Source organism: Molothrus aeneus, chromosome 30 (assembly GCF_037042795.1).
Source record: "Molothrus aeneus isolate 106 chromosome 30, BPBGC_Maene_1.0, whole genome shotgun sequence".
NCBI lineage: Eukaryota > Metazoa > Chordata > Aves > Passeriformes > Icteridae > Molothrus > Molothrus aeneus.
Genome location: NC_089675.1, coordinates 2,428,234 through 2,455,440, shown reverse-complemented (window position 1 = coordinate 2,455,440; position 27,207 = coordinate 2,428,234). Strand labels below are relative to the sequence as shown.

The 27,207-nt window shown below is 47.3% G+C and overlaps 1 protein-coding gene across 1 annotated transcript; it reads left to right on the top strand.

The window, feature by feature from the left end:
• Positions 1 to 1,576: 1,576 nt before the first annotated feature.
• Positions 1,577 to 24,297, top strand: ACVRL1 (activin A receptor like type 1). Its single transcript, XM_066567808.1, has 10 exons — positions 1,577 to 1,841; positions 8,549 to 8,619; positions 11,009 to 11,233; positions 12,318 to 12,517; positions 12,609 to 12,708; positions 14,972 to 15,118; positions 15,825 to 16,100; positions 17,266 to 17,463; positions 20,195 to 20,325; positions 22,413 to 24,297. Exons 2-10 carry the CDS (start codon positions 8,550 to 8,552, stop codon positions 22,545 to 22,547), a joined length of 1,482 nt encoding a protein of 493 aa, XP_066423905.1. The 5' UTR covers positions 1,577 to 1,841; position 8,549; the 3' UTR covers positions 22,548 to 24,297.
• Positions 24,298 to 27,207: the final 2,910 nt, after the last annotated feature.

Sequence of the window (27,207 nt, the reverse complement as noted above, 5' to 3'; positions counted from 1 at the left end):
TCTATATAATATATAAAAATCTATAAAACTTCTCTTAACATATAAATATAAATATAAATATAAATATAAATATAAATATAAATATAAATATAAATATAAATATAAATATAAATATAAATATATATATATAATATTTACATATATTTATGAGAGTCAGCCATTCCATTACTCATCTATCACACCCTGATCCTGCATTACACCCCAGGGTAAAATCCTCTCCTGCCCTCCTGATGCCTTTTTGGGCTACCTAAAAGCAGAGAGCAGACAAAACTAAGGGAATAAAAAATTATTATATTCATAGAAGGCCCTAAAGGCACATTTTGGTACAAAAAGGACAATGGGTCATGGGTTTTAATTCTTTTATAAGTTTGGTCCATTTTTGGGTATAGTCCCTGGTGGGGAGGCTTAGTGTGCCTGAAATGTACCTGAAGGCCTTCAAGAAATAAATAAACAAATAACCAAATAAATAATACATAAATAAATATTAAATTAATAGATAGATGATAGATAGATAGATAGATAGATAGATAGATAGATAGATAGATAGATAGATAGATAGATTGATAGATTTAAAAAACGCTGCTTTTTATTCCCTTTATTTTGTCTGGTCTCAGTTTTTAGGTGTAGTCCCTGAGGGGGGCTTAGTCTGCCTGAAATGTACCTGAAGGCCTTCAATAAATAAATAAACAAATAAACAAATTAATAATAAATAAATAAATAATATAGATAATAAATAAATAAATAAATAAATAAATAAATAAATAAATAAATAAATAAATGTTTTTTATTCCCTTTATTTTGTCTGGCCTTAGTTTTTAGGTGTAGTCCCTGAGGGGGGCTTAGTCTGCCTGAAATGTACCTGAAGGCCTCCAATAAATAAATAACCAAATAAGCAAATAAATAAATAATAGATAGATAATGCATAAATAAATAGATAGGTAGATAGATAATACATAAATAAATAATAAATAATAAATAGATAGATAGATAGATAGATAGATAGATAGATAGATAGATAGATAATAAATAAGTAAATAATGAATAAATAAATAGATAGATAAATAAATAAATAAATAAATGCTTTTTATTCCCTTAATTTTGTCCAGCCTCTGTTTTTAGGCCTCCCAAGAAAGGCCTCCTTCAGCACTGCACCCTGGAATTTCTGGGAATAACCAGCCTGGAATAGCCAGGGAGGGGCGGCCAAGCAGCCCAAGGCCATTCCCACAGCACCTCTCTAGAACCTTCCATCCCCACCCGAGCAAGCTGTGCTCCTGCTGAGCACCTGGGGGATGATGCTCGGGGTGAAGTGCTGACGGCCACCTCCGTGCCATGGGGTGGAATTTGCCGTAAAAAGTGGGAAATTGGGGTGGGAAAATGCTCGGGGAGGGAGTCAAAGGGGCCAGGATGGAGCTGGGGCCCGGTGAGCGGGAGGAAGGGAGGCTGCTGGTGGCTGTGTGCTCAGCAATAGGAAATGCTTTATTAGCTGGGAGTGGTGGAGACAAGCCAGGCAGGAAGAGGCAGTAATAAGAAACATTTTTTTGACTTCTCCCACATCCAGACCGCAGAGCAGCTGCCAAACGGCTGCGTTGGACAGAGGGGGTGGCCAAGCCGGGGCCCCTGCGGGCAGGGGAAGGGTGACAATCGTGACAATCCCTGCCCCAGGGGGACGGGCACGGCCATGGGTGGCAGCATGGCTGGTGGGAAGGGAGCAGATCCATGAAGATCCTCGGAGCTGGGGCTCAGGAGCGAAGCTGAGGCGGATCCAGGAGCGGGATCGTGCCTGGGAGAGGCCCCCAGGGCTGGGCAGTGCCAGGGGATCCCACAGGACCTGGATGCTGGAGGTGAGTGGGGGAGAGCCAGGTGCTCATGGGGTTGGGGATTCCCTCCTGGCTGACCCCCAAAATCAGGGTTTGGCCCCGTTTCCTTTGTGTTCTGTGGGGTTGTGGTGCTGACATCAGGGTTAGAGAGGCTGGAACTGGGTTCCTCATGGTGTTGGGGCTGCCCCCAGCTCAGGGCTTCCCTCCTGGCTGACCCCCAAAATCAGGATTTGGTCCCATTTCCTTTGTGTTGTGTGGGGTTGTGGTGCTGACATCAGGGTTAGAGAGGATGGAATTAGGGCCAGGGGCTCACATCAGTGTGGTGGCAACAAGATCTGTCCCCAAGTCCTTGGGGTGCTGCCATCAAGGTTAGAGAGGCTGGAACTGGGGCCAGGAGCACAAATCAGTCTGGTGGCAGTAAGATCTGTCCCCAAGTCCTTGCTAAAGAGCTGAAATAATAAAAAACCGCAGCAGAAAGGTTGGGATCGACAAGGGCTGGGCAGTGCCAGGGGGTCCCACAGGACCTGGGTGCTGGAGGTGAGCGGGGAAGAGGGGCTGGGGCTGCCCCAAGCTCAGGGCTTCACCCCCAAAATCAGGATTTGGTCCCGTTTCCTTTGTGTTCTATGGGGTTGTGGTGCTGACATCAGGGTTAGAGAGGATGGAATTGGGGCCAGGAGCACAAATCAGGGCTCACCTCAGTGTGGTGGCAGCAGGATCTGTGCCCAGGTCCTTGCTAAAGAGCTGAAATAATAAAAATTTGCAGCAGGAAGGCTGGGATTGACATGGGAAATGTGGAATTTGGGTGTATTTTGAAAAGATGTGGGGAAAAGGAGGGAAATCAGGAGTTGGCCCCATTTCCTTTGTGTTCTGTGGGGTTGTGGTGTTGACATCAGGGTTAGAGAGGCTGGAATTGGGGCCAGGAGCACAAATCAGGGCTCACCTCAGTGTGGTGGCAGCAAGACCTGTGCCCAGGTCCTTGCTAAAGATATAATAAAAATAATGTATTGAAATAATTTACTGAAATAATAAAAAATCTGCAGCAGGAAGGCTGGGATTGACATGGGAAATGGGGAGTTTGGGTGTATTTTGAAAAAAAAGTGGGGGAAAATGAGGGAAAGTTGACAGCTCTGCTATCAGGGGCTGCATGAATTTGCCACCTCAGGGCTCCCCTGCTGCACAGCCAAATCCCAGGTCTCTCATTAAAATTATTAATGTATAAAATCACTTTTCTGCCAAAAACCAGCAGGCAGAAAGGCGGGGATGGAGGGAGAAGTGGGAGGCTGAGATTGGGGTGGCCCAAAGAGCAGCCCTGAAAGTGGCAAAACGGGAAGAGAAAGGCAAGAAAGACCCAAATGGTCGCTTAAAGAGGCTCCATCTCCCTAAACCAAGCTGGGGAGAGCCCCAACCTGGAGCTCCTTCCCACTGGAGCCCTCTGAGAACCTGAGCAGGTTTGGCTGCTCTCTGGAGTGGGTTTTGCTGTTCCTTTGAGTGGGTTCTGCTCTCTTGAGTGGATTTTGCTCTTTTGAGTGGATTTTGCTCTTTTGAGTGGGTTTTGCTGCTCTCTTTGTGTGGTAAACGTTCATGGAGTGGAAATTCTCCTTCCCCAGGGTTTGCTCCAGACCCTCAAACTGGAAATTTCCCTTCCCCTGGGTTTGCTGCAGACCCTGAAACTGAGAAATTCTCCTTCCCCAGGGTTTGTTCCAGGCCCTGAAACTGAGAAATTCTCCTTCCCCTGGGTTTGCTGCAGACCCTCGAACTGGGAAATTCTCCTTCCCCAGGGTTTGCTGCAGACCCTGAAACTGAGAAATTCTCCTTCCCCAGGGTTTGCTCCAGACCCTGGAAATGGGAAATTCGCCTTCCCCTGGGTTTGCTCCGGACCCTCAAACTGGGAAATTCTCCTTCTTCATGGTTTGCTCCAGACCCTCAAACTGGAAATTTCCCTTCCCCTGGGTTTGCTCCAGACCCTTAAACTGGGAAATTATCCAAGGTTTGCTGCAGACCCTCAAACTGGGAAATTCTCCTTCCCCAGAGTTTGCTGCAGACCCTGAAACTGAGAAATTTCTCCTTCCCCAGGGATTGCTCCAGACCCTGGAGCTGCAGCACAGCTCCCTTCCAGCTCCCATGTCCCATCCCAGAGGTTTCCCCTGGGTTTTTTTTTCCTTCTCCTGATGCTACAACTCCCAGAGAATATAAACCAGCGCCCAGGCAAGCAGGGTGAGATGCTCTGGGTGCCCATGAGCTGCAGTTCCTGATGAGAAAAGAGGAAGGAAGGGACAGGGATGGGAATGCCAGGACTGGTTTGTGCTTTTCCTGGGATGTTTTTCCTGTGGGATGCCAGGGACAGCTCTGGATTAAGGTTTGCTCTCAATAACAACAACAATCCATGGGATGTTTGGTACACAGCAGAGTTTGGGTGAGGCCTTGCCTGCTTTGTGTTTCATGGCAAATATCCTGCAGCTGTCTCATGCTTCAGGATTTTGGGGAAGTGGCTCCAGGGAGGGAATTCACCACCTGGGAGGCTCAGCTTCCCTTTTAAATCACACATCCTGCAGCTCTCAGGACTGCAAGAAATGTGGTGCTGGTGAGGAATCAGCAGCCCAGCTCCAGAGGGGCTGAGTTTTAAAATAAAGCAGATCCTAGCCCAGCTCTGGGAGAGTTGGGAATTTAAAATAAAGCTGATTATAGCCCAACTTTGGGAGAGTTGGGATTTTAAAATAAAGCTGATTCTAGCCCAGCTCTGGGAGAGTTGGGATTTTAAAATAAAGCTGATCCTAGCCCAGCTCTGGGTGAATTGGGATTTTAAAATAAAGCTGATTCTAGCCCAGCTCTGGGTGAATTGGGATTTTAAAATAAAGCTGATCCTAGCCCAGCTCTGGGTGAATTGGGATTTTAAAATAAAGCTGATCCTAGCCCAGCTCTGGGTGAATTGGGATTTTAAAATAAAGCTGATCCTAGCCCAGCTCTGGGTGAATTGGGATTTTAAAATAAAGCTGATTCTAGCCCAGCTTTGGGAGAGTTGGGATTTTTAAATAAAGCTGATCCTAGCCCAGCTCCAGAGGGGCTGAGTTTTAAAATAAAGCAGATCCTAGCCCACCTCTGGGTGAATTGGGATTTTAAAATAAAGCTGATCCTAGCCCAGCTCCAGAGGGGTTGAGTTTTAAAATAAAGCTGATCCTAGCCCAGCTCTGGGAGAGTTGGGAATTTAAAATAAAGCAGATCTTAGCCCATCTCTGGGGAAGTTAAGATTTTAAAATAAAGCTGATCCTAGCTCCAGAGGGGTTGAGTTTTAAAATAAAGCAGATCCTAACCCAGCTTTGGGAGAGCTGGGAATTTAAAATAAAGCTGATCCTAATCCAGCTCTGGGGAAGTAAAGATTTTAAAATAAAGCTGATCCTAGCCCAGTTCTTGGGGAGCTGAGATTTTAAACCAAAGCAGATCCTAGCCCAGCTCTGGGAGAGTTGGGAATTTAAACCAAAGCAGATCCTAGCCCAGCTCTGGGGGAGTTGGGATTTTAAACCAAAGCTGAACCTGGCCCAGACAGGGTCGGGTGGATCAGCTGGCGTCACTCCCCCACCAAGGACCTGCCCTCCATTCCCAGCACCCAGGATTTTCTCACTGATCTTCCCACTGTTTCCTCCCCTCGAACCACAACCAAGGGAGTTATTTTGGGGAGGAACAGCCCGATTTCAGCAGGGCTGGGGCCTGCCGGGGTCAGCCACGTCCGCGTGTGCCGGCCTTGCGTGACTGCGCTTCCCCATCAAGGGCAGGATCTAAACAATCTTGATTCCTGTCCCAGCAGCCCTGGGCTGGGCTCTTCAATTGCAGGAAACGGAGCCTTTTGCCATGTTTATGTCGGGAACACGAAGAATGAGCCAAGGAGGGGCCGGGGTTGTGAGGCTGGGGGGGATGGCCGTGTTTGCCTTGGCACAAATGGCTCTTTCACAAAGAGAAAAAAAAAAATAAAAAGGAAGATTAAAAATAGCCAAACTTCCCTCCCCCAAAGGCTCAGAAAGGAATTTTTGGCTGTCCCAACACCTCTGTTTGTGTCATTGATAAGCTGTGCACATAAAAGCAGCCCCAGGAGGGAGACCCTGCTCGTGGTGTAGGGGATTTGGGCTCCATCCCACAGGAAGGTTTTCCCAAATTTGGGATCCTCAGCAGTGCTGTGGCATCAGCAGGGCTGTGTTTTTATGGAGCAGGAACCCTGGGAGCAGCAGGGAGTTATTGTATTTGTGGGGTGCCTCGATGTTGGGAGGAATGAGGAATCTGACTCCATGTTCTCAGGAGGCTAATTTATTATTTTATGATACTATATTATATTTATGATACTATATTATATATCAGAAGGCTAATATAATATAATATAATATAATATAATATAATATAATATAATATAATATAATATAATATAATATAATATAATATAATATAATATAATATAATATTATATTATATTATATTATATTATATTATATTATATTATATTATATTATATTATATTATATTATATTATATTATATTATATTATATTATATTATATTATATTATATTATATTATATTATTTATTATTTTATGATACTATATTATATTATTATGTTTATTATTTTATGGTACTATATTATACTGGGGTCTCTGTCGTTTTGGCTGACCCCAAGATGTGTCAGAGAGTTTCTTTTCTCAGCCTGACAACAGAAAAAGGAGTCAGGATTTTTTTTGTTCTGGTTTTCAAGGTTGTTTATTTTCTGCTATTTATGACATTTTTTCCTTGGCTTGCTGAGGTTCAGCAGGTCAGTCAGAGGCACACTGCCCACCTTCAGGGCAGTGTCATCTTTTATACTAAAAACTACGTGTACTTTATTTACAATTATTTTCCAATACTTATCACTTAAGTTAGACAGCGTTTTCCTACTCTAAACTAATTTAAAAGTGCCACCATCACTTAGAAGATGGAGGCTAGGAAGAAGGAGAAAGAAGGATAAGGCACACCTAAATTCCTTTATCTTGGGACCTCAAGCCCCCATTCTAAAAACCTCAAAATTCTACTTTTCACCCTGTGACAAACTAACTATCATTTTATTTAAACTTTTGTGGCTTGTAATTCCTCATATAGGTTGGTCATTTTTTCCATGGGTCAAAAACAAAGGCACAGGGGTCTTGGGCTCTGTGCCAGGGACTCTGAGCCATCCAGGGCAGCCAGAGGGATGTCCTGGATTCTGACAAAGAATATTAAACTAAACTATACTAAAAAATACAGAAAGGATACTTAGAGAATGTTAAAAAGATAATAATGAAAACTCATGACTCTTTCCAGAGTCTCAACACAGCTTGGCCCTGATTGGCCAAAGAGCCAAAACAACTCACACCAGAATCCAATGAAACAATCTCCAAACACATTCCAAAGGATGTGAAGCAGCCTTGGAAGCGTATTTGGCACAGAGGAGTGATGAATCTGACTCCATGTCCTCAGAAGGCTGATTTATTATTTTATGATACTATATTGTATTAAAGAATGCTATACTAACTATACTGAAGAATACAGAAAGGATACTTACAGAATGCTAAAAATCTAATAATGAAAACTTGTGAGTCTCTCCAGAGTCCTGACATTGATTGACCAAAGAGTCAAAACAATTCACACCAGAAGCCAATGGAACAATCTCCAAACACATTCCACATGAGCAAAACACAGGAGAAGCAAATGAGCTGAGAATTGTTTTCCTTTTCTCTGAGGCTTCTCAGCTTCCCAGGAGAAAAATCCTGGGTGAAGGGATTTTTTCAGAGAATGTGAATGCTACAGGAAAGGCCCTTTTTAAAATAGAATGGAAATAAAAATTCCTTGTGCTGCCTGGAGAATGGTTCCAGCCTGGGAAGTGTCACCTCAGCTGAGGGAAACAGGGAATCAGAGTGGGCATGGAGGGCTTGGGAAGGTCCTGGAGGGGCTGGGTGGTGTCTGATGTTCGTGTCCTGGACCCCCGTGGTAGGGAGGAATGATGGATCTGACTCCATGTTCTCAGAATGCTAATTTATTACTTTATTATATTACTTATTATTTATTTATTTATTATTAAATTAATTATTTATTACTTTATTATATTAAAGAACATTAAACTATACTATACTAAAGAATACAGAAAGGATACTTACAGAATGCTAAAAAGATAATAATGAAAACTCGTGACTCTCTCCAGAGTCCTGACATTGATTGGCCAAAGAGTCAAAACAATTCACACCAGAATCCAATGGAACAATCACCTGGGGGTAAACAATGTCCAAACTCATTCCACATGAGCAAAACACAGGAGAAGCAAATGAGATAAGAATTGTTTTCCTTTTTCTCTGAGGCTCCTCATCTTCCTAGGAGGAAAATCCTGGGTGAGGGGATTTTCCAGAGAATGTGAATTTAACAGGCGGTGCCGGTGTGGGGATCACTGGGAGAAAGGAAGGAGCTTTGGGCTGCATGGACATGGCAAGGACCTGGTTCCAGCACATTCCTGAGCTCTGTGGGGCCACAAGTGGCACCCACAGCATGCCAGGGAGGTCCCCTGAGCTTGGGAGGTCCTGGGATCTGTTCTCAGGAAGGGCCGTGCCCAGGATGTCCGGAGCCAAACACATCTTACCTCACTCTGTCCGTGCCTGAATTCTGCAAAGCCCATCCCTTCCCAAAGCCCCCAGCGTTGGGGATGGGCTCTGGGGGTGCAGGGGCTGCTCTGACCTCGCTCTCTCTCCCCAGGATGATGCCGTGTGGGGCTGGTGGCCGGGTGGTGCTGGCGCTGATGACCCTGTCCTTCAGCTTTGCAGCCGGTGAGTGCCAATGGGGCTGGTGACAGTGGGTTAAAATAAACCCTCGGCTTTTGGGGAGCACCTCTGCCCAAAATAAAAGCCAGGGAGGAAGCTGGGCTCCTCAGGGACTGTGGTGAGCCATCCCCCAGAGAGGATCCCAGCTTAATTAATTGTGGTTGATCAAGTGTGTTGCTGTCACCAGAGGGGAGGTGGGGAAATGTCGCTGTTGAGGCGGTCACGACACAAAGCAGAGACCACGAGCAGTCTCAGATGGCAACTCTTTATTATTGAACATGGCTGGCTTTTTGTACACTTTTCAATTGTTTATGCTTTTTCTACGTTATTGACTACAATCAGTCAACATAACACTATTGGTGAAAAGTTACAGTGACTTCAAATAACTTTCTAAAAATCCTTCGCCCAGCTGCAAAGTTCTCTTATCTTTCTTCAATTCTTCACTTCTTTCAGTCTACTTGGTCACAGCCTTAGAGAGAGCTCCTTATCAACTTCTTGCTTCTCAGCTTCTTCTCGCTCCTTTAGCTAACAGGCCTGCTGTTAGCCCCTTCCACAGGGAAAGGCTGGTACCACATACTAAAAATCTGGGTTTTCCCAGGGGTGGTGGTGATGATGATGATGATGATGATGATGATGATGATGATGATGATGATGATGATGATGGTGTTGGTGGGAAGCAGGAGGAGCTGCTCAGCATCCCAGGGGGGCACCAGGTGCCCTGGGGACTGGGTGCTCTTGCAGGGAGGTCCAGGTTAACGTGGCTGTGCCAGGGAGGAGCAGCAGAGCTCACTGGGGGGATGAGTCTCCACCAGGTCCCTGTCCAGCCCACGGGGCCACCTGGAAGAGCCTAAATGAGGGATGTGGGACTCCAGGCAGCTCTCCAAAATGCAGTTTATTTTATCTAAGAGGTCACAGCAGTCCAGGGTCATGGGTGACAGAGCCTGTGCCTACAGCTGTCAGCTCCAGCTAGGCCTGGACACCCTTTGGGTTTGGTTACATTGCATTTTATACTTTTCTTTTGGTTCCAATGCATTTTATACTTTTCTTTTGGTTCCAATGCATTTTATACCATTCTTTACTGAGCATCTTAATACAGTAGAACCAATCTATACCTTTACTTTTAGATATAGCCTATCATAACTACTATAATTACCATATTCATGTTACTCTTCTCCAATCACTAAAAGTTAGTGCATTACAGTTTAAGCTAGGAGTTGTTTTTCAGTTTTCTTGCAGTGGAAAATTCTGAGACCTTTTTTCTACTTGCCACATTTGCTGCCTTGTTTGCCTGTGCTCTCTTTCTGCTTGGTAAAAACATCTTCTTGTTTGAGGTGGGTTTATCCTTTGTTGTAAGCCATAAAAACCCCTCTAATTAACCCACCCTTTGCCTCTTTGGTTGTCCAGTAAGACTGGCTCAGCAATTCTTTTCTTCTATATCAAAACTTGCTTCCATCTCTATTCTTTCACCAGACTCAACATTTGAAAATCTTTCTGCTAAGCACACACATCTGTGAGACTTTCTTGTCAAACTTTCATCCTTCCCAACAGCCACCAACCCCAAACCAGCCCCAGCAGCACCCCACAGCACGGGCAGCCTTTGGGCAGGGGGACAGGGAGTGCAGGATGGCCACCAGAGCCACCCCCTCGCTGTCCCCTCACTGTCCCCTCACCACCGGATGTCTGGCTGCCCTCACACTGAACTCCCTGATTCCAGGAGGGATATTTTCTGTGCAAAAGGGCAGAGCTAAATTAGGAATTTGGGAGCGTGGCTGCCATCTGAGCCACCATGGCACAGGAAAGCAACTTCAGGGAAGTCAGGAAAAACTCCAGGAAAGACCCTGGAGTTTTTCCCTGGCACCCAGATCCCAAAACACCCACTGGGAAGGCACAGGATGAGTTTGGGGCTTTTGATCTTGCCCCGGGCTCCCATAGGTGCCCCATGTGCTCTGGGATTTTGTGGGCAGGATGTGACCCTGTTTGTTGTAAATCCCCTGGGATTTTGTGGGCAGGATGTGACCCTGTTTGTTGTAAATCCCCTGGGATTTTGTGGGCAGGATGTGACCCTGTGTGTGGTAATCCAGTGCATCCCAGTTAATCCCAGCTGCTGGGCTGGATCAATCCCAGGCAGGCACAGCCCATCCCATGGAGCCTCTTGGGGAACAGGAGACCCCCAGGTTCAGGGCTGGGATTTGGAGCCCAACTGGGAGCAGGAGATTTTCTGGGAGGTGCCAGGATGAGTTGAGCACCCACAGCAGCCCTCCCCTCCTTTTCTGACGGTTCCAAGCCACTCATTCTCCTAATTTGGAGCCTTTAGGAGAATGTCCCTGTCCCCAAAGCCACCAGAGCTCCCAGGTGGGCAGTGGGGTGACCCAGTGTCCCCTCCTGGTGCCCGCAGAGGAGCTGCTGTGTGCCTGTGACGTGCCCCACTGCAGCCAGCCCAACTGCACGGGCCAGGTGTGCTTCGTCAGCAAGAGGAGGGAGGAGGGCACCATCACCCAGCACCGGGGATGCTTCTCCCAGAACATTCTGGAACACTGCCACACGCCCGTCACGGAGCAGTACGGCATGAGGTGCTGCAACTTCCACATGTGCAACGCCCAGCTGGAGATCTTCCTGCAAGGTACAGGGGACAGGGGACAGGGGACAGGGGATGAGCTGCCCATGTGGCTGGGGATGTGGTTGGGTCCCCAGGATGAAGGAGGAATTGATGAATCGGACTCCATGTTCTTAGAAGGTTAATTTATTATTGTATTATGATAATATAATATAATATAATATAATATAATATAATATAATATAATATAATATAATATAATATAATATAATATAATATAATATAATATAATATAATATAATATAATATAATATAATATATAATATTACATTATATTACATTATATATGGTGTGGTGTGGTATGATACCATATGGTATGATATAATATGACATAATAATATGTAATATCATGTAATGTAATGTAATATAATATATAATGTAATATATATTATTATATATATAATATATATATAAAATAAAAATATAATAATAAAATAAATAAGAAATAATATTTAAAGAAATTATATTATATTATATTATATTATATTATATTATATTATATTATATTATATTATATTATATTATATTATATTATATTATATTATATTATATTATATTATATTATATTATATTATATTATATTATATTATATTATATTATATTATATTACATTACATTACATTATATTACATTACATTACATTACATTATATTATCCTCCCAGGTCACTCTCACCCTTCCACCCCTCGTTTTGTATTTGCAGGGAGGAATGATGAATCTGACTCCATGTTCTCAGAAGGCTAATTTATTACTTTATTATACTATATTATATTAAAGAATACTGTACTAACTAAAGAATACAGAAAGGATATTTACAGAATGCTAAAAATCTAATAATGAAAACTCGTGACTCTTTCCAAAGTCCTGACACAGCTTGGCCCTGATTGGCCAAAGAGTCAAAACAATTCACACCAGAATCCAATGAAACAATCTCCAAACAAATTCCACATGAGCAAAACACAGGAGAAGCAAACGAGATCAGAATTGTTTCCCTTTTCTCTGAGGCTCCTCAGCTTCCCAGGAGATAAATCCTGGGCGGAGGGATTTTTTTCAGAGAATGTGAATGCCACACCCTCGTTTCCCCCACCCAGGAGAAGATGCCCTGGTAACGATGCCTTCCCTACCCAACCTCCTCCTGATGATCTTCATCCCGCTGCTCTCCCTCCTCGTCCTCGCGGCGCTCACAGCGCTCTTCTGCTGGAAGGTGGCCCAGCAGCGCCACAAGCACAGCGACTTTGGTGACACAGACCTCATGCTGAAGGCATCCATGATGGGAGACAGCACCTTAGAGGTGGGTGAGCCCCGTGAGGGACCCCGAATGTCCCCAAGGTGTGTGTGGGGATGGCCACCAGGCTGACCCCATGGTCACCATGTTTGTGCAGGACCTGCTCAACGACGACTGCACCACGGGCAGCGGTTCTGGGCTGCCTTTCCTTGTCCAGAGGACGGTGGCTCGGCAGGTCACCCTCATGGAGTGTGTGGGTAAGAAGAGGAGGCTTATTAAAATTAAGGAGGATTTATTTAAAAATATGGATATTAAAAAATGTGGATTATTTAAAAATATGGATATTGATCTAGTGTCGATATCCAACTGTGATGGACAAAAACTCTCTAAAACTTTAGAGTTAGAAAGTGGATGTTTAATGTAGGATAGCTCTCAAATACACACTGCAATTTACAGATGATTACAGAGTCCTTCTGTTTATACAAGTATTGAATACCCAAAATACAAACACATATTGATAACTTTGGTACATCCCATTCCCAATATGGATATTGATCTAGTGTCGATATCCAACTGTGACGTTCAAAAACTCTCTAACAGTTTAGAGTCAGAAAGTGGATGTTTATTGCGGGATAACTCCCAAAAACACACTGCAATTTACAGGTGATTACAGAGTCCTTTTATCTATACAAATATTGAACACCCAAAATAAAAATGTATATTCGTAACTTTGGTACATCCCATTCCCAATATGGATATTGATCTAGTGTCGATATCCAACTGTGACGTTCAAAAACTCTCTAACAGTTTAGAGTCAGAAAGTGGATGTTTATTGTGGGATAACTCCCAAATACACACTGCAATTTACAGGTGATTGCAGAGTCCTTTTATCTATACAAGTATTGAGTACCCAAATTACAAATACAAATTCATAACTCTGGTACATCCCATTCCCCGCCCCATAATGTAATTAGTTCAAAAGCCATTAAGCATGTGCAGTTTGTCCCTTGAAATGGGGTCCCTTTCATGGGGAGGGGTCCCAAAATGAGGAAGTAAATGAAGTCTTCCTCGTTCTGACCTTTCTACCTTTTCAATGCAAATCTGACAAATGAGCCCTTGGTAGAACTCCCATTCCCGTCTTCAATTGGTTACAGAACAGAGGAGCCCTACAATTGTCTGATGTTCCTAAAAGCCATTTATCAGTTTCTATATTCTTCATTAGAAACCCAGCTAACCAAACATTGTGCTGACAAGCAATTATTAATTAACTACTAACTCTTAACTTCATCAATGCCTACCAATTTATTTCAATTAACTCAAACAAAGCTTATCTCTAACTAAAAGCTTAGCTCCTCTAAAATCTCCAAATTCCTTAAAGTTTATGTCTCAGCTGCCCCAGCCACCCCCAGCTGGTGCTGGAGTTTTGGCACCACAGCTCCAAAGCCAGGAGGGGCTTGGACCCAGCTGTGTCAGCCAAAACCCAGCAGCAACCCAGTCTTGGTTTGAAAATCAGGTGTGTGCTGAGGAAGGCAGGAGCCTCCCCTGAAATGGAAAATGGAAACCTCCTCCTCCTGACTTGTTGTAATTTTGAAATTAAGGGGCTCTCAGGCAAAGATATGGGAGCAGGAATAACAGTTCTTTATTAGGGAAGAAAATAAAAATAAAATAAACAATGCAGTAATAGAAAATAACCCTGCCAGAGTCAGAACAGGCCCTGGCCCCCTGTGTGTCAGGGTGGTGGCACAGCCCCATCCCATGGGGGCTCAGCCCTCCTGCAGTGCCAGCTGTGGTTCTGCTGGAGCAGGGATCCTGCACAAGGGGGGAGATTTCCTCTGCAGCTCCAGGGCTGCTGGAAATGGGCCTGGGCTCCCTCTGGCAATGCAGAGGAGGAGAAAGCTGCTCCTCTGGGAATGCAGTGGGCAAAGGCTGCTGTGGTGTCCCAAACCTCAGATTGTATCCAGGCAGGAATGTTTGAAACCTCAGATTGTATCCAGGTAGGAATGTTTGAAATCTCAGATTGTATCCAGGTAGGAATGTTTGGCTCCTCCCCCTGGACAGAGCATCTCCCAGTGGGATGATGGAATTTTATCAGCCATGCAGGGACATTCAATGGCCCATGAACAGAAGATAATTATTAATTAATGGCCCATTAACAGAAGATATCTCCTGGGGGGAGGATTGGCTGTGGAAGAGATAAAGAAAACTGCCCAATTAACAGAAGATAACTGCCCAATTAACAGAGGATAACTACCCAATTAATAGAAGATAACTGCCCAATTAACAGACGTTAACTGTCCCACCTCTGACAGATGGCAATAGAATTCACACTTATCTTGCAATTTAGGACAAACCCCAAGTTCTTCCCCTTTCCTGCTGCCTGGGGAGGGAGGGAGCAGCTGGGTGGGTGAGGAGATGCTTGCCAAGGACCCCCGAGCTGCTCCAGGGCTCTCCCACATGGGATCCAGGTGCTCCCAGCGGGTCCTGGGGGCACTGGGTGAGGCGATGCCATGGCTGTGGCAGGTAAAGGGCGCTATGGCGAGGTGTGGCGGGGCGTGTGGCACGGCGAGAGCGTGGCCGTCAAGATCTTCTCCTCGCGGGACGAGCAGTCGTGGTTCCGCGAGACGGAGATCTACAACACCGTCCTGCTGCGGCACGACAACATCCTGGGTGAGCCAGGAGGGCTGGCACCTCTGGGGTGGGTCCCTGATCCCGTGTGTTTCCCAGAGTCCCTGATCCCCTGTGTTTCCCAGAGTCTATGATTCCAGGTGTCTCCCAGGTTCCCTGATCCCAAATGATTTCCAGGGCCTGTGTCCCCAGGTGTTTCTCCCTGTCCCTGATCCCAGATGTTTCCCCAGAGTCCCTGATCCCAGATGTTTCCCAGGTTCCCCAATCCCAGGTGTTTCCCAGGGTCCCAGGTGTTTCCCAGGTGTTTCCCAGGTTCCCTGATCCCAGCTGTTTCTCAGGGTCTATATCCCCAGGTGTTTCTCCCTGTCCCTAATCCTAGGTCTTTCCCAGGGCCTGTGTTCCCAGCTGTTTCTCCCTGTCCCTGATCCCGTGTGTTTCCCAGGGTCTCTGATCCCAACTGTGTCCCAGGGTCCCTGATTCCAGGTGTTTCCCAGAGTCTGTGTCCCCAGCTGTTTCCCAGGTGTTTCCCATGATCCCAGGTGTTTCCCAGGTTCCCTGATCCCAGGTATTTCCCATGATCCCAGGTGTTTGCCAGATATTTCCCAAGTGTTCCCCAGCTGTTCCCCAGGTTCCCTGACCCCAGGTATTTCCCAGCTGTTCCCCAGCTGTTCCCCAGCTTCCCTGATCCCAGCTGTTCCCCAGCTGTTCCCCAGCTGTTCCCTGACCCCAGCTGTTTCTCCCTGGCCAGGTTTCATCGCCTCTGACATGACCTCCAGGAACTCGAGCACGCAGCTCTGGCTCATCACGCACTACCACGAGAACGGCTCCCTCTACGACTTCCTGCAGAGGACAGCCCTGGACGTGGACACCTGCCTGGGCCTGGCCTCCTCCATCATCTGCGGCCTCGTCCACCTCCACGTGGAGATTTTTGGCACTCAGGGCAAACCTGCCATCGCCCACCGGGACCTGAAGAGCAGGAACATCCTGGTGAAAAGCAACCGGCAGTGCTGCATCGCAGACCTGGGTGAGATGGAGGGGTGGAGGGTGGTACCCCCAAAAATTAGGTACCCCAGGGATGAGGAATCCAGGGGTGTGGTACCCCAGGGATGAGGTACCCCAGGGATGAGGAATCCAGGGGTGTGGTACCCCAGGGATGAGGTACCCCAAGGATAGGGTACCCCAGGGATGTGGTACCCCAGTGAGGGGATACCCCAGGGATGGGGTACCCTGGGGATGAGGTATCCAGGGATGAGATACCCCCAGGGATGAGTTTCTCCAGGGATGGGGTACCCCAGAGATGAGGTACCCTGGGGGTGTGGTTCCCCAAGGATGAGGTACCCCAGGGGCGTGGTACCCCCGGGGATGAGTACCCCAGTGATGGGATACCCCAGGGATGAGGAATCCAGGAGTGTGGTACCTCAGGAGCGTGGTACCCCAGGGATGAGATACCCCAGAGATGAGGTACTCCAGGGGTGTGGTACCCCAGTGATGAGGCACCCCCCAATAATGAGGTACCCCAGGGATGTGGTACCCCAGGGATGAGGAATCCAGGGGTGTGGTACCCCAGAGATGAGGTACCCCCAATATGAGGTACCCTGAGCATGAGGTATCCAGGCATGAGGCACCCCAAGATTGAGGTACCCCGGGGCTGTGGTACCCCAGGGATGAGGTGCCCCAATGATGTGGTGCCCTAAGGATGAGGTACCCCGGTGATGGGGTATACCCCAGAGATGAGGTATCCAGGGATGAGGTACCCCCAGGGATGAGATACCCCAGGGATTAAATACCCCAGAGATGAGGTACCTCGGGGATGTAGACCCCCAGGGACATGGTGCTCCAGGGCTGTGGAACCCCACAGATGTGATGCTCCAGGAATGTGGTACCCCAGGGATGGAACATGCCAGGGATGTGATGCTCCGGGAATGCGGTACCCCAGGGATGGAACATTCCAGGGATGTGATGCTCCAGGAATGCGGTACCCCAGGGATGGAACATTCCAGGGATGTGGCGCCCCAGGGTGATGGTGCCACAAGGATGTGGCATCCTGGGGTTTTGGGACCTCAGGGATCTTGAGCCCCATGGATGCAGCACCAGCACAGCACTGCTTAGGGCCGTTATCCCAGCATTTTATAGCTGGGATTAATGACCTTAAAAATCATCCTAAATGCCTCTGTGACCTGTGCCCCCAGGGCTGGCCGTCATGCACTCCCAGGGCAGCGATTACCTGGACATTGGCAACAACCCCCGCGTGGGCACCAAGCGCTACATGGCCCCGGAGGTGCTGAGCGAGCAGATCCGCACCGACTGCTTCGAGTCCTACAAGAAGACGGACATCTGGGCGTACGGGCTGGTGCTCTGGGAGATCACCCGGAGAACGGTGGTGAACGGTGAGCAGCTCCCGGCCCCGGCTCCTCCTCCGTTCCCTCCTTCCCTCTTCTTTTTTTTTTCTTTTTTTTTTCCCTCTTTTCCTTCGCCCAGAAGATTAGCTGTAAATTATAAACACTGTAATCTAGTGTCAGCACCCGGCTCCCTGATTAAAGGGCCCATTAGGCTCAATCAGTGCTTTGTTTGTTCAGCGCTGATTAGAAAACAAGCGGCTTCAAGCGCTGCCTGGAAAGCGGCCACGGCCGGGACCTCCGGCCGCCGGGTTTGGCTCGGGAAATCGGGACTGGGACAAGGGGAAGGGTCCCCCCGAGCTGGGGATGAACGGAATTGGGGCAGCCTGGCCAGCGCTGCTCCTCACGGCAAAGTCCATTTAAATGTTAATTAAATGGTGGGCGCTGGCGGATGGGGTGGGAGGGTCCCCCCAGGCGCAGTCTGGCCGGGATAATCTCATTTGTGTCCCCAGGGCTCCCTCGGATGACACATTTACTCCGAATCACCCCAGCCTTGCGTAGGAATGACCTTCAACCGGCTGGGTTTAACCCTTCCAGCACCCCTCACTCTCCGGGGGATCGGGGATGGGGAGAACCCCAGGGGACCCTGAGGTTTTGGGGTGCAGGAGCTGCTGGGGGCTCGGGGCTTCGCAGAGCCATTAAATCCCTCTGGGACACGGACATATGCAAGAATTAAACGGAGATTAGCTGGGCCAGCTGGCAGGCTGGCCACCAGGTGCTGAGGGGAGGTGGCCACAGTGCCGAGGGCTGCTGTGGGTGATGATCCTCGTGGTGGGGCTGGTGCTGGAGCCACCGGTGACACCAGAGCCACCACCCCCTGTGCCCAGGAGAGGCACAGCCCAGGGGCTGATGCTGCAGGGAGCAGCTCCAGGGACCCTGCAGCAGCCCATGATTGAAATCTGGGAATCCTTGAGCAAAGTCCCATCAGCTCTTGGAGATAAGTTTCACACCCAAGATAGCTCAGCTACCTCAGATGGCATAAAATCAGCAGGATGGCTTCTGTGGTGGTGTTGGAAACAGAAAAAAATTCATAAAAGGCAAAATAACAAAACTCTTTATAGAGAAAAACCGAGCCGGGTGCAAGGGGGAAAAAACCAAACTCCACTGATGTAAGGGTCTCCTTGAGTCAGGTCTCATCAGCTCTTGGAGATCCACACACCCAAGATAGCTCAGCTACCTCAGAAGGCATAAAATCAGCAGGATGGCTTCTGTGGTAGTGCTGGAAACAGAAAAGTTTTAATAAAAGGCAAAATAACAAATCTCTTTATAGAGAAAAGTCGAGGTTTTTGCTCCTGGTAAAGCACCCCACAAAAGCAATCAGTTCTTTTGTTCTCTTCTTTTTCTAATGAATTGCTCAGGTGGGACTTTTTGGCTCCTGTCCCATTGGCTCTCCTTAAGTTTGAGGTGAAGTCCCTCAGGTCCTATGAGGTGTCTTCTTTGCTGATTGAGGAAAGAAACTTCTGGGCTTTTTCCCTTTTTAAGGAGATCAAGGACAGTTTGGTCACTCTGTCAACAGGGGGCACATTCCTACACCCAACATTTGTAAAAGTTGTACGTTTATTGCAGTGAGGATGAGGATGGGGGTGAGGATGAGGGTGAGGATGGAGGGTGAGGATGAGGATGAAGATGGGGGTGAGGATGAGGATGAGGGTGAGGATGAGGATGAAGATGGGGGTGAGGATGAGGATGAGGGTGAGGATGAGGATGAAGATGGGGGTGAGGATGAGGATGAGGGTGAGGATGAGGATGTAGATGAGGATGAAGATGAGGTGAGGATGGAGGGTGAGGATGAGGGTGAGGATGGAGGATGAGGATGACGGTGAGGATGAGGGTGAGGATGGGGGTGAGGATGAGGGGTGAGGATGGGGGTGAGGATGAGGGTGAGGATGGAGGGTGAGGATGAGGATGAAGGTGGGGGTGAGGATGAGGATGAGGGTGAGGATGAGGGTGAGGATGAGGATGAAGATGGGGGTGAGGATGAGGATGACGGTGAGGATGGGGGTGAGGATGAGGGTGAGGATGGAGGGTGAGGATGAGGATGAAGGTGGGGGTGAGGATGAGGATGAGGGTGAGGATGAGGGTGAGGATGAGGATGAAGATGGGGGTGAGGATGAGGATGACGGTGAGGATGAGGATGTAGATGAGGATGAAGATGAGGGTGAGGATGGAGGGTGAGGATGAGGGTGAGGATGGAGGATGAGGATGAGGGGTGAGGATGAGGATGGAGGGTGAGGATGAGGATGATGGTGAGGATGAGGATGAGGATGAAGATGAGGATGAGGATGAGTGTGAGGATGAGGGTGAGGATGGGGCTGAGGATGAGGATGACAGTGAGGATGAGGATGAAGATGAGTGTGAGGATGGAGGGTGAGGATGAGGATGGGAGTGAGGATGAGGATGACGGTGAGGATGAGGGTGAGGGTGAGGATGAGGATGAGGGTCAGGATGGAGGATGAGGATGAGTGTGAGGATGAGGATGACGGTGAGGATGAGGGGTGAGGATGAGGATGGGGCTGAGGATGGAGGATGAAGGATGACGGTGAGGATGAGGATGAGGATGGAGGATGAGGATGGAAGATGAAGATGATTGTGAGGATGAGGATGAAGACGAGGGTGAGGATGAGGGTGAGAATGAGGATGGAGGGTGAGGATGAGGATGGAGGGTGAGGATGAGGATGAGGATGAGGATGGCATTAACCCTCGCTGTCCCTCTGTCCCACAGGCATAGTGGAGGAGTACCGGCCGCCCTTCTTCGACGCCGTGCCCAGCGACCCCAGCTTCGAGGACATGAAGAAGGTGGTGTGTGTGGACCAGCAGACCCCCGTGATCCCCAACCGCCTCTTCTCCGACTCGGTGAGCCCCACCCATTGCTACCTGGGAAAAAGAACAATCATCTTCATTATTCTATATCCATAAATATTCAATGTAATATTATTTGTGTTATGTTAGAAATTTTTGCTGTGTTAATTTTCTTAAGTAGTGTGTTAAATATAGTTTTAGGTTATAAGATGTTAAAATAGAAAGTGAAAAATGCCAAGCGCTTGTTTTTAAAAATTTTAAAGTTTGGTAGTAATAAAATGGGCCAAAAAATCCAAATTGTCCAAATTATTGTTACTTCTATTACTATTTTTATAGTAATATTTTATTACTATATTAATAGTATATGTTTATTACTATATTAATTATTACTATTAGTATAAATTATATATATTAATTATATATAATTTATACCAATAGTATAAATAGTATAAATTATATATAATATATTAATTCTATATTATATATTAATTAATTAATATATAATTATATATTATATATTATTACTGTTACTATTAGTATATATAAATAGTATATTTATATTACTATATTAAATATTAATATTTATTAGTAATATTTTATTACTATATAAATAGTAATAGAATTAGAGTAATAATAATTGGACAATTTGGATTGAGGACAATATGAGACGATAAAAACAAAGAGTTATGGACATCTGGGCACCTTTTCTGGGCAAAATAAACCCGAAAAAGGACTAAGGTTAACAGAGGATTAACCCTTAAAACAACAGCCTGTTGCATATTCATACACCTCATCCATGATGCATAAATTCCATTGAAACACAGGATTCTGTCTGGGCAGTGTCAGCTTCTTCCTCTGAATCCTAGTGGCATCGTCCTGCCCAAACAAGGCAAGAAGAAGTTCATTTCTCCTGATAATGGAGCAATAAATTCTCTTTCTCTGTAAGATTTCGGTGTCCTGTGGCCGCTGTCTCACTGCGAGTCCTTCCTTTAGAAAAAGAAATATCCTACACAGCATCGTTTCTATTTTACAATTATCTTATAGCCTAAAACTATATTTAACACACTACTTAAGAGAATTAATACAGCATCGCTTTCTAACACAACACATATCATATTCAATTTAATATTTGCAAAAAGCCAATCATAAAATACACATTTTTTCACAAAACTCTGCTATGTAAGATATGTTTTTTTAAAGAAAGGACTCGCACTGAGACAGCAGCCACAGGACACCTGAATCTTTCAGAGAAAGAGAATTTATTGCTCCATTATCAGGAGAAACAAAACTTCTTCCCACCTTGCTCAGCTCTGAAGACACCATCAGGATTCAGAGGAAGAAGCTGACACTGCCCAGCCAGAATCCTGTGTTTGAATGGAATTTATGCATCATGCATGAGATGTATGAATATGCAACAGGCCGTTGCTTTTAAGGGTGAATCTTCTGTTAATGTGGGTCCTTTTTCAGGCTTATGCTGCCCAGAAAAGGTACTCAGACATCCATAACTCTTTAATATAATTAGAGTAATAATAATTTGGACAATTTGGATTAGGACAATATGAGACAATAAAAACAAAGCGTTATATTTATATATATATAGTTATATTTATGTTTTAAAATATATATTAAAATAAAATAGTTTAAATAATATATATTTTAAAATATATATTTAAATAAAGGAAATATATTTATGTGTTTATATAGACATATATATATAAAATATATCGTTAATATATATAGTTATATATATAATATATATTACATTATATTATATATATATGTAATATATATAATGTAATAAATATATATTATATATATAACTATATATATTAACTATATATATTTTATATATAGTTATATTTAAATATATTTAAATGTAACTATATATATTTATTTATATTTATATTTATATTTATATTTATATTTATATTTATATTTATATTTATATTTATATTTATATTTATATTTATATAAAAACCATATATATTTAAATATATAGTTATATTTATAACTATATCTATTTACATAACTATTTTTAGAACCATTTTATTACTTTTAAATTTTAAAACCAAATGATTGGCGTTTTTCACACTGCCCATCAAACCCTCACATTTATCCCCCTTTCTGTGCCTCCCCCTCAGGTTCTGTCGGCGCTGGCGAGGATCATGAAGGAGTGCTGGTACCAGAGCCCCTCGGCTCGTCTCACCGCCCTGCGCATTAAAAAGACCTTGAAGAAGCTCAGCAATTCCGCCGAGAAGCCAAAACTGGAGCAGTGAGCGCCGGGAACCGGACACCGGAGCCGCAGACGGGCGGCACCGGGGACGGGGTGGCTCCGCTCGCAGAGGGGATTCGCTCGCAGCTCCTTCCTCTCCCGCTCCTCCTTTGAGATGGTTGAATTTGGAAACACGAAAAAAAAAAAATAGGAAAAGAAAAAAAAAAACACCAAAGGAGGAATCTTCCACCCGGTCTTAAAAATATCCCTGGATCCGTCATCCGACACCGGCGCGACGGGGATGGCAGCTGGTCCCTATCCCGAGGGGCACGGATGGCAGAACCACCCCCAGCCTGAGGGGCACCGATGGCAGAACCGCCCTCAGCCTGAGGGGCACGGATGGCAGAACCACCCCCAGCCTGAGGGGCACCGATGGCAGAACCGCCCTCAGCCTGACGGGCACCGATGGCAGAACCACCCCCAGCCCTGGGAGAACCCACCCTGAGGGGCACCAAGGGCAGAACCACCCCCAGCCCGAGGGGCACGGATGGCAGAACCACCCCCAGCCTGAGGGGCACGGATGGCAGAACCACCCCCAGCCTGAGGGGCACGGATGGCAGAACCACCCCCAGCCTGAGGGGCACCGATGGCAGAACCACCCTAAGCCTGAGGGGCACGGATGGCAGAACCACCCCCAGCCTGAGGGGCACCGATGGCAGAACCACCCTCAGCCTGAGGGGCACCGATGGCAGAACCACCCCCAGCCTGAGGGGCACCGATGGCAGAACCACCCCCAGCCCTGGGAGAACCCATCCTGAGGGGCACCAAGGGCAGAATCACCCCAAACCCTGGGGGCACCCACCCTGAGGGGCATCGAGGGCAGAACCACCCCCGGCCCTCGGAGCACCCACCCCGAGGGGCATCGAGGGCAGAACCACCCCCAGCCTGAGGGGCACGGATGGCAAAACCACCCCCAGCTCTGGGGGCACTGTTGGCAGAACCACCCCCATCCCTCAGAGCACCCACCCTGAGGGACATCGAGGGCAGAACCACCCCCAGCCCCGGAAGAACCCACCCCGAGGGGCACCAAGGGCAGAACTACCCCCAGCCCTCGGGGCACACTCGGGGCACCGATGGCAAAACCACCCCCAGCTCTTAAGGCACGGATGGCAGAACCACCCCCAGCCCCAGGGGCACCCGAGGGGCATCAAGGGCAGAACCACCCCCAGCCCCAGGGGCACCAAGGGCAGAACCACCCCCAGCCCCAGGGGCACCCACCCAGCGCCGGCTCCATCCGGGCGGAGCTGCCCGGACCCGCCCGGCCGGCCCTGGCAGGAATTCCCCGGCAGAGCCGCGGTGCCCGCTAAAGCAGGGATGGGTTTCGCTGGCAAAGGTTGGCACAAGGGCAGCACCCCCCTGGATCTGCACCCTGGATTGTGGGGATCCCAAAAAATGAGGAGCTGCCGGCGTCCAGAGTGGTCTGAGCGTCAGGATGATCCTTCCAGCCCCGAGGGGACAGATCACAAAGGCATTTAGGATGATTTTTAAGGTCATCAATTCCAGCAGCCAGCACCCCCCTTGCCAAAGAAATGCCCTCTTTGCTCTTTGCCAATATTTTGGTGTTTTTCTGAGGTGTTTTGGTTCGGCCAGCTTCATCCCCCGTTGCTCCTCACCATCCCAAAATCCACCCCATGCTTGGAGATGTTTGGACATGACCAGGATGGGACGTTCAGCAGAACCAGCTTTGCCACATAACTATTTAATGATTAAGATTTAATATATTTAATAAAGTGTAAAGCTATTTTATCACCTAAGAGCTGCCCAAGCTCCCACGCTGGGCACTGGGGGCACCATGGCAGGATGGGCACTGGGCACTCCTGGCTCAATTTAGGGCTTCAGCTCCAAAGTGTTCCCAGCACATCACAGCTGCCACCTTGGTCTGTGCCCAGTTAGAGACTGGGAGGAACTGGGCAGCTGCTGCTGGGCATGGCATGAGGGTATGGAGGGGCTTGGGTGTCTTAATCTGGGCTTGGGGTGCTCAGCCTGGGGTTTGGGGTGCCCTATTCGGGGTTTGGGGTGCCCTTTTCAGGGTTTGGGGTGCCCTATTCAGGGTTTGGGGTGCTCAGCCTGGGGCTGGGGGTGCCCTACCCAGGGTTTGGGATGCCCTACCCAGGGTTTGGGGTGCTCAGCCCATGGTTTGGGGTGCCCTACTCAGGGTTTGGGGTGCTCAGCCCATGGTTTGGGGTGCCCCAACCAGAGTTTGGGGTGCCCTAACCAGAGTTTGGGGTGCTCAGCCTGGAGCTTGAGGTGCTTACCCAGGGTTTGGGATGCTCAGATGATGGTTTGGGGTGCTTACCAGGGTTTGGGGTGCTCAGCCCGTGGTCTGGGGTGCCCTACCAGCGTTTGGGGTGCTCAGCCTGTGTTTTGGGGTATTTACCCAGGGTTTGGGGTGGCAGTCTGTGGTTTGGGGTGCTCAGATGGTGGTTTGGGGTGGCAGTCTGTGGTTTGGGGTGTTCTACCCAGGTTTTGGGATGTTCAGATGGTGGTTTGGGGTGCTCAGAGGGTGGTTTAGGGTGTTCTATCAGGGTTTGGGGTGCTCAGAGGGTGGTTTGGGGTGCCCTACCAGGGTTTGGGGTGCTCAGAGGGTGGTTTGGGGTGTTCTACCAGGGTTTGGGGTGCTCAGAGGATGGTTTAGGGTGTTCTATCAGGGTTTGGGGTGCTCAGAGGGTGGTTTGGGGTGCCCTACCGGGGTTTGGGGTGCTCAGAGGGTGGTTTGGGGTGCTTTACCAGGGTTTGGGGTGCTCAGAGGGTGGTTTGGGGTGTTCTACCAGAGTTTGCAGTGCCCTACCAGGGTTTGGAATGCTCAGATAGTGCTCTGGGGTGCCCTAACCAGAGTTTGGGATGCTGAGCCTGTGGTTTGGGGTGCTCTGCCCAGGTTTGGGGTGCCCTGCCCAGGTTTGGGGTGCCCAGCCCAGGGTGGCTCAGTGCCTGCCTGCCCCAACATGGCACACACGCACACTCACACATCAAGCACATACAAATCATGCTTGCACACACACCCTGCACACCTGCACATGCATCCTGCACACACATTCTGCGCACCTGCACATACACTTGCAGATAGAGCCCCTGCACACACGCACATCACGCACACCTGCATGCACACCTGCACACACATCACACACACCTGCACACACACACCCTGCACACACATCACACACATCTGCACACACACCCTGCACACCTGCACACACAGATCATGCTTGCACACACAACCTGCATTCCTGCACACACACATCTGCACACATACATCACACACACCTGCACATACACACCCTGCACACCTGCACACACAGATCATGCTTGCACACACAACCTGCATTCCTGCACACACACCTGCACACACACATATCCTGCACACCTACACACACACTGTGCACACACATCATGTTTGAACAAACACATCACACATTTGCACACACATCAGACATGGATGCACACATGAACAACGCCTGAACACACACATTACACACTGTGCACATACATCAGACACAAACAACACGGGAATACACCAATCACACATGTGCACACACACATCAGACATGGATGCACACATGAACAACACCTGAACACACACATTACACACTGTGCACACACATCAGACACAAACAACACGGGAATACACCAATCACACATGTGCACACACACATCAGACATGGATGCACACATGAACAACGCCTGAACACACACATCACACACTGTGCACACACATCAGACATGGCTGAACAATGCCTGAACACACACATCACACAGTACACATACACGTCATGTTTGAATCACACACTGTGCACACACATAATGTTTGAACACACCAATCACACATGTGCACACACATCAGACACGGCTGCACACACAAAAAATGCCTGAACACACCAATCACACACTGTGCACACACATCACACACAGCTGCACACATGAACAACGCCTGAACACACACATCACACAGTACACACACATCATGTTTGAATCACACACTGTGCAGACACACCAGACACAAACAATGCCTGAGCACCTGCACATCACACATGTGCACATACATCATGTTTGAACATACAAATCACACGTGTGCACACACAAGCGATACAACACCTGAACACATACATCATACACTATGCACACACGTCATGTTTGAATACACACTGTGCACACAAATCATGTTTGGACACACCAATCACACATGTGCACACACACCATACACAAAAATCACACTCACATATCACACGCATATCTCACACACTTATCACACATGTATCTCACCCATATCACACCCATATATCACACTTATCACACACTTCTCTAATGCATATCTTACACACTTATCACACCCATATCTCACACTTATTTCACACATACCTCACACATCACACACATATATCTCACACACTTATCACACCCATCTCTCCCATATCACACAATTATCTCACACATATTTACACACTTATCACACCCATATCATACTCATATCACACATATCTTACACTTATCCCATACGTATCTCACACATATTTACACACTTATCACACCCATCTCTCCCATATCACACAATTATCTCACACATATTTACACACTTATCACACCCATCTCTGCCATATCACACACTCATCTCACGCATGCCTTACACACTTATCACACCCATATCATACACATCTCACACACATCTCACC

What these genes read in the sequence shown, in the direction of transcription:
- ACVRL1 (XM_066567808.1), top strand. Translation starts at nt 8,550, where the DNA reads ATGATGCCGTGTGGGGCTGGTGGCCGGGTGGTGCTGGCGCTGATGACC. An exon ending in GTGCTGCATCGCAGACCTGG is followed by an intron (nt 16,101 to 17,265) that starts GTGAGATGGAGG and finishes CTGTGCCCCCAG; the next exon opens with GGCTGGCCGTCATGCACTCC. An exon ending in CCGGAGAACGGTGGTGAACG is followed by an intron (nt 17,464 to 20,194) that starts GTGAGCAGCTCC and finishes TCTGTCCCACAG; the next exon opens with GCATAGTGGAGGAGTACCGG.